The sequence below is a fragment of the Chenopodium quinoa genome, unplaced genomic scaffold (assembly GCF_001683475.1).
Source record: "Chenopodium quinoa cultivar QQ74 unplaced genomic scaffold, ASM168347v1, whole genome shotgun sequence".
Taxonomy (NCBI): Eukaryota; Viridiplantae; Streptophyta; class Magnoliopsida; order Caryophyllales; family Amaranthaceae; genus Chenopodium; species Chenopodium quinoa.
Genome location: NW_018745650.1, coordinates 1,956,314 through 1,970,743, shown reverse-complemented (window position 1 = coordinate 1,970,743; position 14,430 = coordinate 1,956,314). Strand labels below are relative to the sequence as shown.

Here is a 14,430-nt window from a genome sequence, read left to right as displayed (position 1 = left end):
CCAACCTCTTTGACATCATCTCACACTCGACGCATCCACCGACATCATCATACAACCATTTGAAAAATCCATAATCAGCCTCCTGCAATTCATAAAAAATAAAAAAACCTTAATTGGTAATTGTAATCCTAATGAGAGATTATTACATTTACTCATATCCATTAAAATTATTAAAATTAGATCACCATCCCTATACCATTTAAGAAATGACAAATGGGTTTAGAAAAAGTACCGGAAATTTACCACAACCACGAAATTTCCTTCCCCTATTATGGTTAGGCTTGTTCACAGTTCAAATCTTAGAAGGAACGCCACATCCACATTTCACCATGAACCCCCCAAAACTAGAAGATGAATCGTCAGAAATGGGATTTTGTGAACATCCAATTTTTGTGTGTGTATGTGTGTGTTTGTGTTAAGTACAAGGGTGAGAGTTGGTCAAGGATATAATTGAGGTTTTAAAAACTAACCTCCGAAAAACAAGGGGGTCAGTTGAAAAATTTGAATTTAATTAGAAAAATTCAATGCACAATTTAATTGAAAAAGATACCGCATCACTTTGTCTTTTTATGAACGTATAATATGCTTTATCCTGAATATGTTTGTGTCATTACCCGTTTATATAAAACCTATTTTTCTTCATCTAAGGTTCATTTGAATAACAATCTAGTACTTAGGTATAAATCATATGTGGCAAATATATCAATGTAACACATAATGTTAATTTGACTCTTGCCTTGCCTCTATAGTCGCTTAAAGTATGACCAAATCCTTATGAATAGTTCTAAAACGATTATATATGCCCATGGAATTTCTCTAAAGGTGGATGTTTTAATTAGTTATATTGAATATAGGTGGATGTTTTAATTAGTTATATTGAAGTATATGCTTACAGAATTAAAACCGCTAAAGTAGATATATAAGTTACCATTGAAATAAAACCTTAGCTTGGTAACATGAAATGTGATTTTTCTAGTGAAGACCAAAGTCATATTCACTATCAATTAAGAATATAACAAAATATTAATGAATTAAAAAGCAGTACTTGGTAGAGAGGAGGGAAACAACACTAAAGGAGAGCGTAAATAAGACCTAAATACAGAGTCTCTCTCTCTGGAATTAGGGTTTCCTACGTCTGGTGTATTGAGTCATTGGTCTTGATTATAATCAAGTGGTCGTCCTCCTTGTAAGGGGTGGTTTGGGTTATAGTGTTGTGTTTTCTTGGTCGTCTCTTTTTTCTTGGTTTTTTCTTGGATGTTTTGGTGATGGCAGAAGAGTTGAGTGAACGATGGGCAAAATTGAAGATTACGGAGGAAGAAGGTGATGTTGCGGAATTATGTGACGCGGAGAGTAGTGACCCAAAGGGCTGTATTGAATTATCTTTGGTGGGAAAATTATTGAAAATTTGGGCATATAACTTTGAGGCCATGCAAAAAATCCTCACACAAATTTAGGCTCTAAATAAAGGTGTGATTTTTCGGCGAATCGAAAATAACCTATTCGTTATACAATTCTTTCATTGGAGAGATAAGGAGAAGGTCATTGATGGTGCTCCGTGGACTTTTGATAATCATCTGCTATTTGTTAAAAGAAATGCAGCGAAATGAGCAACCCAAAAACGTGGAGATTAAATTTTGCCCTTTTTGGTTGAGACTATACAATCTCCCTTTTGATAGCAGGTCGAATGCGGATGTGCGATTGATTGCTGGGAAAATAGGGTTGGTGCTAGAAGTAGAGGATGATTGTCTAGGAGGGTGAGGGTTCTGGTGGATACAACAAAGGCTTTGAGACGAATGCAACAAATTCGATGTAGGGATGGATTAACTACAACTGTTCATATAAAGTATGAGAGGCTTCCGATTTCTGTTTTCTATGTGGATTTCTTGGGCATTCGGAACGAGACTGTTCTGTGGTGGATGATGAGGGAGAAGAAGTAGAAAAACAATGGGGACTTTGGCTTAAGGCTTCTCCTCGTAAAGGCACCTGCCATAAAAAAAAAGGAAAATAATAGACTCCGTGCTGCAAAAGCCCTGTTTTTCACCACAAAGCCGAAGCAAGTGACTATGAAGGGAAGGGAGGGTCTCAGGAGAGTAGGGGCAGTAAGGAGAGAGAATTTAGGCTACTGCCTACTCTAGACAACAATAAAAATCAAATGGTGTTTCGACCAAAACCTGTAAATAAATCAATGGGTGAAGATGAGATAAGTGGCGAGGAGGTATCGAGCAATAGAGAGGCAGGGACCAACCGTACTATTTGTGAGCCTGGAAAAATAGGCGCTTGGCAGGAGGTGTATGATGTTACCAAAGGTGATAGTTTATGTGCAAATAAGGGTTGCAATCGCGGGGGGGGGGGGGGGAGATAAGGGGGTGATGGGTTTGCCTGGGGTGGGGGATAGCCAAATCATATATGAGGCGGTGGGTGGTTCTGAGGGGGGGGGGGAGAGGAGTATGCCAAACAAAAAATGTAGGGGCTGGAAAAGGGTAGAGAGGATGGAGGTGGGCTATAAACAGAACTCTTCGATAATTCATGGTGAGGGGGCTTTGTTATCAAATAGAAAAAGGGTTTTGGAGGGGGATATTGATGAGGAGGAGCGTATGGTTGAGGGTGTGGGGGAGAAGAGGCGGAGATTTACTATGACTGATGAGACTGGGAACAGTGATATTCAAGTAGAGGGTGTTGGAAATCCCCAACCCTCGAAAGACAATGAAAATCTTAAGTTGGAACGTTTTCGGGATTGGCAACCTGAAGACGGTAAGTGCTCTCCGGGATTTATGCTGGAGGTAAAGGCCAAATATTTTCTTCATCATGGAGACAAAAGCGGTTTCAAATGTTGTGAAAAGTGTTATGGGGAAGTGTGGGTTTACAGAAGGAGTTTGCAGAAGTAGTACAGGAAGAGCAGGGGGTATTAGTTTGTGGTGGAAGGGTGTAGATGTAGCTATTGTTTCTTTTTCAATTAATCACTTTGTTGTGGATATAAAGGATAACCAGGGAATCACAAGGTGGAGAGCTATCAGAATTTATGGATGGCCCGAGGGTGAGAATAAGCATAAGACCTGGAATTTAATGAGGAATATGAGAAGTTCTTGCGAAGTTCCTTGTCTCATGTTTGGAGACTTCAATGAAATCATCTGTATGAGTGAGAAAAAAGGCGGGGCTGTTAGGAGAGAGAACGGGATGAATGAGTTTAAGGATACCATTGATGATTGCTTCCTGCGCGACCTTGGTTACAGTGGAAGTCCGTTCACCTGGCAATGGGGCAAGAGCATTACAACGGCTGTGAGAGAAAGATTGGATCGTTTATTGGGCGATACGGGCTGGTGTGAATTATTCCCTAAGGCGGGGGTGAGGCACTTGGCAAGAATTACTAGCGATCACTCTCCTATTATCTTGGATACAATGCCGCAAAGAAATGAGAAAAAGAAGAAGCATATGTTCAGGTTTGAGGCTATGTGGCTGGCAAATGATGAATGCAAGTTGGTGGTTAGGGATGCTTGGACTATGGGTGTTAATAGACCTATTCACGAAAGGGTTAGTGTCTGTGCAGCAAGCCTGAAAGCCTGGGCTTTTAAGACCTATGGGGATCGTAAGAAGAGACTGGAAAATAAAGAGGAGGAGCTCAGAGCTGCCCAATCCTTACCAATGGACGCTCACATGCTTGAAACCTGTGAAAATTTAGCAGCGGAGGTTGATGAATTGCAAAGACAGGAAGAGACCTATTGGTTCACTCGGGAAAGGGCAAATGAGATGCATGATGGGGATCGTAATACATCCTATTTTCATCGGAAGGCTTCTAAGCGACAAACAAATAATAGAATTAGTGGCTTATATGACTCAAAGGGCGTATGGCAGGAAGAGGAGGATCGCATAAAACAGATATTTGAAAATTATTTTGGCTCCCTATTTTCTTCAGAGTCCCCAGAGGATCTGGATGCTGCTACTGATGGTCTTGAACACCGTATAACTGAAGAGATGAACTCGGCCCTGGATGCTACTCCTACTGAAGATGAAATTAAAAGAGCACTGTTTCAAATGCATCCGAATAAGGCACCAGGTACGGATGGTTTACATGCTTTATTTTTTCAGAAATTTTGGCACATTGTTGGGTAGGATATTATTGCTACTGTTATTGATTGGTGGAATGGGACTGTGGAGTTGGCTGAGTTGAATAAAACGTGCATTGTATTAATCCCAAAATGTAATGAACTAAAAGATATGAAAGATTTCAGGCTTATTAGTTGCTGTAATGTGATTTACAAAATTATATCAAAAATTATGGCAAATAGGCTTAAACCGTTCCTGGATGACATTATTTCTCAAAATCAAAGTGCTTTTGTTCCGGGCAGGATGATTACTAATAATGCTCTCATAGCTTTTAAAACTTTCCATGCCATGAAAGGGGGGGGGGGGGGAAGGAAAATGGGGGTCTGTGGCTCTGAAACTGGATATGTGCAAAGCTTACGACAGAGTTGAATGGGTTTTTTTGCAGAGGGTTATGGAAAAGTTGGGGTTTTCGAATGGTTGGATAGGTAGGATCATGAACTGCATCTCAACGGTTTCTTTTTCTTTTAATGTGAATGGAGAGGTGTATGGGAATGTGAAGCCTACTAGGGGGCTAAGGCAGGGAGATCCTATTTCTCCATATCTGTTTATTTTATGTGCTGATGCATTTTCAGAATTATTAAATAAATCAGCGCGTGAGAAAAAGCTACATGGCACAAGAGTATGCAGATCGGCTCCTAGAACTTCTCACCTATTTTTTGCGGATGATAGCCTCCTGTTTGCTAGAGCAACAACGCAAGAATGCTCTATTATAGCTGATATAATCAGGGTGTATGAGAGAGCGTCGGGCCAGAAAGTAAATCTAGATAAGACGGATGTTGCTTTTAGCAGAGGTGTGCCGGTTGATCGAAGAGGTGAAATTGTTAGTACATTGGGTGTTAGGGAGGTGGAGAAGCATAATAAGTACCTGGGTCTGCCTACTATTATTAGGAGATCAAAAAAAGAAATTTTTGCTAGACTAAAGGAGAGATTATGGAAGAGTTTAAATGTGTGGAATAACAAGTTACTCTCAAAGCCTGGCAAAGAAGTCCTCATTAAAGAAGTGGCCCAAGCAATACCAACTTATATGATGAGCATCTTTAAAATTCCCGATGGTGTTATTGATGAGTTTCATACGATGTTATGTAAGTTTTGGTGGGGCTCGAAGGGCAATAGAAGGAAGATACACTGGAACAACTAGGAGTCTTTATGTAAACCGAAATCTATGGGGGGTTTGGGGTTTAGAGACCTTAAATGCTTCAATACGACTTTACTAGAAAAAATGTGTGGAGATTGCTTCAAAATCCTAATACTCCTCTGGGAAAAATCCTTAAGGCCCGATATTTCAAGAACTCAGATATTATGCAAGCAAACAGAGGTTATGACCCCAGTTATTCGTGGAGAAGTCTCTGGGGTGCTAAGGGGTTGGTGCGTGATGGGCTTATGTGGAGAGTTGGGGATGGCCGAAGTATAAAAATTTGGGAGGACTAGTGGATAAGCCGAAATGGGAAACCTAGTTGCTTAATGAGTCCAGCAAATAATCCGAGTGTGTCTTGGGTTCACGAGCTTATAAATGAAGAGGGGACTACTTGGGATTGTCAACAATTGGAGAGGGTATTGGGCTATGAGGCGCAGTAAGTGATGCCTATATCGATTGCTCAATATAGGGGCCCTGACTTAAGGTACTGGTATTACACGGTAAAATCTGGTTATTGGCTAGCTCGCCCCCTTGGTAGTACGAGTACAACAAACCAGGCTCAAAACAATTGCTGGAGTTTGATATGGCGAATGAGGCTTCCCCCAAAAATCCAGCACTTTCTATGGAGTGCATGTAAAGGAAATTTGGCTGTAGGTGAAAGGCTTCAACAGAGGCATATCTTTCAAGGGGAAACGTGCAGGCTATGTAGTAATGCAGAGGAGTCAGTTATTCATGTGCTATTTGATTGCACCAATGTAAGAGATATATGGGAGTATAGTGATTGTAGAATGCTACTGCAGGATGCACCGACGAACTCTTTCGCTGCTAGGTGGCTCTGGTTGGGGGAAAGAATTGGTAAGGAGGAATTGAACAAGGTTGCTAATCTGTGTTGGGCTGCGTGGCGATGTAGAAATATGGCGATGTTTGAAGAATCCAGCCCAAATGTTGTGATGCTTGCTACAAATTTCTGCAAGTGGTCTGAGGATCATTTTGTTTACAAACAAAGAGTGCAGCATACAACTGTGGTGAATTCCTCTCTATCTACTACGAGATGGGTTTGCCCTCCTACTGGAATGTTTAAACTAAATGTGGATGCTCATGTGGCAGGTGGCGGAAATGCTGGGTTAGGGGCTGTGATTAGAGATGAGGCTGGCAGAATTGTTTAACAGCTACGAAAAGAGTGGTGGCGTCTGATGTGGCAACTCTCGAAGCACAGGCGGTAAGGTTCGGCATGAATGTGGCGCTGCGGTTCAACTTCAGGTGTCTTTGGGTTGAATCAGACTCTCTTATAGTGATTAATTCTGTAGAAGCAAACGGAGGCGACATCACTCCTCTCTGCTTGGTGATTGCAGACATTTTAAAGATCAGAGCTTTATTTAATGTTTGTGTTTTCTCTCATGTTAAAAGAAACGGGAACACTATTGCCCATCTTGTTGCTAGAGGTGAAATGGGTAGTGAATCGAAACTAATCCGTTTAGACTCTTTCCCTCAAAGTGTTGTAACTTTGGCAAATTTGGATCTCGTTTAATATAAAAGCTATTGTTTTTCCTCAAAAAAAAAAAAAAAAAAAAAAAGAAAAGAAAGCAGTACTTGGTAATGTCCAAAGTAACGTATGGTCGTGGCTAATAACTAATAGAGATGTTTCATACAGGTAATGTCCAATCTGTATTTGTGTTGATTACCTATACACAAACAAGATTTAAATTTACATAAGCGTTTTTTTTAGATCAAACAGGTTTCGCAAAAAAAATTGTATTGGTTTCTTCTCCTGTAGAACTCAGATTCTTGAAAAAACTTAAAAAAATTTATTTTGATTACATAAAATCGGCGATTTTGCATCAATTGATGGATCTTGTACAATAAAAACCAATTATTCAAGGACTAAAAACCAATCCCAATTGCGCTAAAACTCGGAATTCGAAAAACTTGAAATATCGAATATGGTGTTTGAATCTAGCTATATTTTTTTATCTCCATCGATGCGCAAGTACCACTAAAGAGCATAAGCATGAAGAATTGGATGTCATTAATTGGATGTTAAATTCATCCATAGATGAAGAACATTGAAGGAGCATGAAGAACACGAAGAACACTGAAGAACAATTTTTTATTTTGATTTTTTTAATTTAATCTTATTTTATGATTTTTTTAATTACTAATTTTAATAATTTAATTTCGAAAATAAAAAAAATAATATAATTTCAAAAAAGAAAAATATAATTTCCAGAAAATAGAAAAGAATTTAAAATAGAAAAAATTTAAAAAAGAGTTTGACCAACTATTTAAGGAAAGAAACAATTAGCCAATCACATTTAAGTATAGTGATGGTCTTAATAAGAGTGACCATATTAGAATTTTTAATTAATTAATAAAGATATATAAATTTGGGTTTCAAAGTAGTGGTGGTAATTGAAACCCAAATTTATTGATTTAAGACACATAACATCATCGTCTTGACACTCTTATCATAATATACCTATAAATGATCTATTTTGAAAGATAAGCTAGCAATGATAATGCCGTAGATATAGTGAAACATAATAATCATGAATTCAATGAGAATAAATTTATTTATACCTCTGCAATATAATAGGTGCCAATTACATTCAGCATATACGGAAATTTTACGAAATAAGGTTATTTAATCAATCCAATAAAACTAATAAAGTACGCATCAGTCATTCAATTGGCAGTGGAATAGCTGTAGCACCCTACAAATTCCTTTCCTTTAAAATACTTGTTTTTCCCTTTTAAAATACGAAATAGGAAAATCTAAGACATTACTGCTACCGTGAAAACAGCTAAGACAATAATCAAAGACACACAACGGAAGACTATCTTTAAAACCATTCAAAACAAGTCAACTCAAAAGTCAAACCAAAGTCAAACAAAGTCAACCTACAATTTGGAACCATCGTAGGCCCTTAAAACCAAACAATAATGAAAACCTTTACGTTAGTCTCATGAGCATAATAAAGTAAATATTATTCAAAGCAAATAAAACACATCATATTCCTATGAAAACTAAGCATGATTCGCTTTTCACTCATGCTCATCATGAAAATGCTTCATCACCTGAAAAACTTCTCTCTACTTGTCCCCATTACTCGCCATTAGAAATGGGTCGTCGTAGGGCCAAGGTAAAGACAAGGCCAAAAAAACATACAATACACAATCAACAATGTTGAGTACATAAGCGTAATAAAACACACTAACATGCTTTCATCCTATCATCACACAACTTACCTTGTTGCACCTGTAAACAAGCATACAAGACATTCAACACTTAACTAGACAAATACCAATGTCCATTTAATTTTGATTACGCATTGAACGGGTTTCCAACCAAATCCCTGCCCCAAATAAATTGGGGGTAAACTACACCGAGAACTAACCGGGTAGGCAAATGTCACATGATGTGACTGGACGTCCTGCGCATAAAACAAATAAAAAGGAATATATAGCGTCCTATACTCCCAGTAGAAGTTATGGTCAAATATAAAGTCGCATAACTCCCCCCATTTGTCCATACTCAAGGTATATACGTTCCAAGAGTTTTGGTGCGTAATCTCTTTCACTTTACGTTGTTTACATATTATTATACTTGGTGATGACTCTCAAACCATAACACAATCAAACATTATACTTCATTCAACCAATCAAACATACCAATTTAATTCTTGAATATTTAGTGACCACATACATTTAATTGTTGAACCCTTTTTAATCTACCTCGGTGTCAAAGACACCTTAAACGCATAATTAATGCGCCGCAAATCCTATCCCTCAGTGCTAAATAACACCTTAAGTGCACATAGGCACCGCAATATAATTTAGTCTTGTGTACTAGGACACTTAAATAGCTCCTTCCTCATGCTTATAGCATCAATAAAAATATGAACCATAATAAAATTTCCTTTTCATATTCCAAACCAAATTAAACATTTAGTTTACTAAACGTGCTCTTTATCATGCCAACAATAAAAATGTGGTTCATAATCAACATGCCAACATAATTAATTCCAATCACCAATTCATTGTAAACAATTCATACATCACAAATCATTTATCAACATCAATCAAAACAAAAAATTCCAACCAACAATTATCATGATACTACTTGGAATTAATTAAACAAAGCCTAGCATGTTTCTACATATTCAAATAATTACCAAGTACGCTAACGTACCTTGAATATGATCTCAAAATCGCCACGACTAAATAAAATCACTCACTTGGAAGTCTTCTATAAACCAAAATTACAAAGAGGCATTAATACCTATCCACACAAATTTCCAGCAATATATACACTCTTTAAATCACTCATAAACCCTCTAAAACTAGTTGAAATTTAATTTAAAACCCTTACTTTTATTCCCAATTAATGGGTAATTAAAAATCCTTTCAAGAAACATAATTATAGCTTATATATAAAAATTCCGCTTTATTAAATCATCTAAAATTGCTGTAATTGTGTTTTAAAACACTTATTTCAATAATTTAAATCACCCATAAACAATTTCCATCAATATACATAAACTTAGAAACCTAGGATTTATAATTTGGGGCTTTTTAATTCAAAACCAAATCTGAAAATTTATATACAAAATACTTATTATCAAACATCATAAAAATCGTCACAAAACCCAAAAAAATTAATTAGATCAAGGCTAGATTAGGATTAAAAACAAAAATAATTTTTTTATTTTTTTATTTTTTATACGAAACACACGCACGCACAAGGGGGAAAAGGGAAGGTGGCTGGCGCCACCTCCCACGGCTGCTGTTACTGCCGGCCCTATGCTGGCGGCGGCGGCTGGCTGTGGTGGTGGTGGTAGCCGGCGACCGTGGTGTGTGTGGTGGTGGTGGTGTGTGAAAAAAAAAATTAAAATTAAAATAAAGGGAAGGGGAAAAAGTAAGAGAAAAAGAGAGAAAATAAGAGGAGAGAGAAAGAGTGTTACCTTTGGGTATTCTCCACCTTGGGCAAAATTTAATTTGCCCATGTGATGGGTATTTATACTCCCTTTTCTAAAATCCTCCTAGACTTAAATCCCCTTTTTACCCTTAATGATCCCTTTCCTATTCAAACTTGTATTTTGACTTTCTTTAAAAACTCATTGACTTTAAAATTTCCTTTTATAAAATAATATGCCCCAATGTTTCCAAATCATGAAATAAAATATTTTCAAGATTGTTAAATAATTAAAAATAGACTTTTAATTAAAATAATTCTTTTTAAATTAATGAAACACCATAAATAATTCATTTCAAATTATTTAAATACTTTAAGAAATACTTATTTAAGTTAAAATATGTATAAAAATACGGGGTATTACAATAGCACATCAACAAGCAAACCCCTATATTTTCTTTGCATGGAGTAACACTCATATCTAAAATATAGCTCCATCATAGTATCATAATTGTAACGATTTAGCGGTGAAATGCATGCTAAATAATTTAGTAATAATAATAACACTAACCTTGATGATTGATCTCCCTTTTTTTTTTTTTTTTTTTTTGTCTGCTCAATCGAATAAGGATGATGCTGATAAATTGTTATGAATTAAAAAATAATAGAGAAATTGGGGAGAGAACCAACTTCTTATTATTCATGAACAAAAGGAAATATATACATACAATGTAACTAGGGTTTACTTTTTTTTTTTTTTTTTTTGAAACATAAGTAGGATTTACTTAGTGAACAATAAACCCTAGATCTAGAATATTCCGAAATGATACAAGGTTTGCTTAGTGAATTATAAGCCCTAAATCCAGAATATTTCAGAATGATAGAAATTCATATTTCCTTAAACTAATCTAATTCACACATACTAATTAATTATAGAAATAAACAACTAAATCTTTTAACCATGCACAACTTTTAGATTGACGCCACTCAATCTCATGGTTAATAGATGACATAGATGACTCAATCAAAATAAAAGAAAGTAATTAAAATTCTAATCATGATGCCTTTGATCCGCATCAATATACTACCTCCGTTTACATATATTATTTGCAACTTCAGGGTATTATTTATGAGATATAAAATATTCCAAAAAGTTGCAAATAATATGAAACGGAGGTAGTAACAACCTTAGAACGCTTTTCTTTACTTTCTAATCAAAGAAACGACTTGATGGAAAGTGTAAAACTTATCGCCAGCGGACAAGAATTTGCGTACAAGTTCAATAAAGCGCCGGAAAAACTCTTTAGCAACTCCTTCACCAAAATTTTCTGATATCATGTACTCAGCAACTGCTATGGCTGGCCCTGCCACAAACCTTGCTCTTTTAAGCTCATCAATACCGTCTCTCAACTCCAACATAGGTACATCCCATAATACACTAAAGGTTTCATGCTTGTCAATGAAAAAGGATCCTTGATCCACGACCAACTTGTTTACTTCATCCACGGTAGGGGGGTAAAAGGGCATGTTAAAATTGTTGGCTTTTTCCTCATCAACCAAGCCCTATACAATATATATAAGTATTAATATATTTTATCAGCTCATGCTATCTACATAATTATTTTTATTTTTAAGACAATAACAATTTAAGCGACGATAACAAGATAAACTTAAATAGATTAATTATACATAAGGAAAAATATTTGTTACAGTACATACTAACTGTTGTCATGATTTACAACTTTAATTAATTCTCTTTTCTTGCCAATTTATTATGAATCATTGTAAAACGTGAAAATAATATAATTTATTATTAGGAGAAAAATATGTCAACTATGAACCATATAATCATGAAAATATTATAGTAGTCATATTTCAAACGACTACTATAGAATTTTGAAATCGTAAATGACAAGCAAAAACAAAATTTAAAATGTTAATATAAGATTAACAATTATATAAGTGAAGTAATTACCTCTTTAAGCATATCATGTATGACCATATTCATCAGTTTGATAATCCAAAATTGATGTGGTCCGTGAGTCTCAGAAGTAAGCATTATGTTGATAATCATCCTACCTCCTTCAATTACCTCTTCTCCAGGACACTTCAAAAATGCAGTAAAGTCCGTCGCAAACTGTTTTTGATATGCTATGCAAGCTTCGGGAGGGCTAGTCTCTACAATGTACATGTAACCCTTCAGTAGCGAAGCCCCATCTTTATCGAACAAATCATCTGGTACCTATCGTTATTCAACGTCATTAGCTCGTAGATTTATACTACGTACCTTTGTTTCATAATGTTAATAATGTTTAGGCCCTGTTATTATGGAATGAATTTCAATTTCAGTTAGTTTAGTTCATTTCAGTTCAGTTCACTTTAATGTGTTTTAATTATAATGTTTAGGTCCTTGTTATGGAATAAATCTTCTGTATTGTTTTTCTCCTTTCTATTTTTTATTGACTTGTTCGGCAATAATCAAACACAACCACACCACCCTCTATCCTAATAGTTTAGTTTTGTTCACTTCAGCCTAGCTTAGAAAAATTGGGTCTTACGTACTATCTGCATTTTAATTAAGACAAATGAGGGTGAGTGAAAGTGATAATGTTAAATTAGTAGTAAAATAAAACTACTCCGATCCCTCGCTACATCTTATCAAATAGTTCTCATTTCTTATATTTCACAAGAATTAAATCTGATTGTAAGGTCATGTTCTCTTTACCTTATTTTTGTTGAATCGAAATTGTCTTATTAATGACCCTATTTCTTATTTTGCTGAAATAAAATAAATTTTAATAAATTGAAATTATTTTACTCAAAATTAAATTATTTTTGTTAAATATTTTTTACCAATTAAACTGATTTTTATTGATCTTATTTCTTATTATATATAATTTGTTTTTTTAAGTTACTGATTTTCATTGATTTAAATTTATTAGTCTTATTATTATATGAATAAGATGAAGTGAACAAGGCCTAACTATATTTTTGCTAAAATTATTTTTATTGAACTTAAATTACTATATAGATTATAACCTTTTTTTTATTGATATTCTAACTATGAAGAGAGACCCCACATTATTTCCACACTTTTTCTTCTTAATAACCTTTTATTGATAGAATTAAAGTCATTGTAATAAAGATCATTCAAAAATACATGCATTTTTGGAACTTCTTTCTCTTTGAATTTCTCAATTGTAACTCTTATCAATTCTGGAACTATCATCAACGTATTTGGGCCATATGCACATCCAAGTTCTGCTATTGTTACACATTTGGGTTTCATGGTTGAGTACAATCCTTCCAAAGCATCCTTAGTTATATGAAGCGTCTTCGATATCGAGTTTGCCTATAGAAAAAGGGAAAGAAAAAAAAAAAAATTTAAACTCGTATGATTAATAAATTAAAATAATAAGACTAAACATAAATATAAAGAAATACAGCCTTTTGATCCTTCTATGTTTTCTACACTTTAAATTATTTGTTACGTTTAACAACTTCATCTACAACTTTTCACTATAATAAATATTAAACTACGGAGGTATTAATTTACAATAGATATTGATTATACGAGTTTAATAAATATTATATATATAACGACTGTGAAAATCGTACTGACATAAAGAAACGGAGGTACCGTGGTGGTAAATGTAATAGATAGCCATGGGTTTAAAATTATAATGCATGCTCACCTGGATTGCTGAATTTTGAGCATAGCTTAATTCTTGATGTGGTGACCCATTCGTACGATTAAGCTGCAAATCCATTTTTCTGATTGATGGACTAAACAATTATTTAGTGAATGCTAGCTTTTAGTAGTACCTATTGTAATATTATTGCATATACTTAATTGTATGTGTAATGTTTAGTTGCATTGTGTTCACCTTTATATAAGCGTCTAGCTAGGTGACATAATTGAATTTTTTGCCAAAAATTGAATTTTTTTTGCCAAAAATTGAATTTTTTGCAAATCCAATGTATATAATACATACTTATGTAATCCCTCTTTCTACTTCTTCTTCTTCATTTTTTTTAAGGGGGATTTTTCTGTGTTGCTGGCCACATCGTGTGCCCAGGGTTACTCGACTTACTCAGTCAGGGGTTACTCAAGTTACTCCTGATCGAGTAACCCCTGACCGAACCACTCAAGTAACCCCGGATTGAGTAACCCTTTGAGTAACCCTTCGAGTAACCCCCAAGTAACCCTTGACCGAGTAACACCTCAAGTAGCCCCTAACCGAACCCCTCAAGTAACCCCTGACCGAGTAACTTGATTAAC

At 35.4% G+C, this 14,430-nt stretch overlaps 2 protein-coding genes across 2 annotated transcripts; one reads left to right on the top strand and one right to left on the bottom strand.

Moving 5' to 3' along the window:
• The first annotated feature begins 2,489 nt into the window (after nucleotides 1-2,489).
• On the top strand, nucleotides 2,490-5,239 carry LOC110716900. The gene is made up of 3 exons (XM_021895553.1): nucleotides 2,490-2,751; nucleotides 2,867-4,051; nucleotides 4,674-5,239. Exons 1-3 carry the CDS (start codon nucleotides 2,490-2,492, stop codon nucleotides 5,237-5,239), a joined length of 2,013 nt encoding a protein of 670 aa, XP_021751245.1.
• A 6,112-nt stretch (nucleotides 5,240-11,351) lies between these two features.
• LOC110716899 (7-methylxanthosine synthase 1-like) lies at nucleotides 11,352-13,918 on the bottom strand. Its single transcript, XM_021895552.1, has 4 exons — nucleotides 13,844-13,918; nucleotides 13,309-13,500; nucleotides 12,124-12,390; nucleotides 11,352-11,711 (listed from the first exon to the last, which is right to left on the bottom strand). The coding sequence occupies exons 1-4, from the start codon at nucleotides 13,916-13,918 to the stop codon at nucleotides 11,352-11,354; spliced, it is 894 nt and encodes a 297-aa protein (XP_021751244.1).
• Between the last annotated feature and the right edge of the window lie 512 nt (nucleotides 13,919-14,430).

Excerpts from the sequence above, each read along its gene's own strand:
- LOC110716900 (XM_021895553.1), top strand. The coding sequence starts at position 2,490 with ATGGAGGTGGGCTATAAACAGAACTCTTCGATAATTCATGGTGAGGGG. Across the intron at positions 2,752-2,866 it reads GGATTGGCAACCTGAAGACG|AAGGAGTTTGCAGAAGTAGT; the intron begins GTAAGTGCTCTC and ends GTGGGTTTACAG. Across the intron at positions 4,052-4,673 it reads GCATCCGAATAAGGCACCAG|AATTATTAAATAAATCAGCG; the intron begins GTACGGATGGTT and ends ATGCATTTTCAG.
- LOC110716899 (XM_021895552.1), bottom strand. The coding sequence starts at position 13,918 with ATGGATTTGCAGCTTAATCGTACGAATGGGTCACCACATCAAGAATTA. Across the intron at positions 13,501-13,843 it reads CTCAAAATTCAGCAATCCAG|GCAAACTCGATATCGAAGAC; the intron begins GTGAGCATGCAT and ends CTTTTTCTATAG. Across the intron at positions 12,391-13,308 it reads AAGAAGTTCCAAAAATGCAT|GTACCAGATGATTTGTTCGA; the intron begins GTATTTTTGAAT and ends GAATAACGATAG.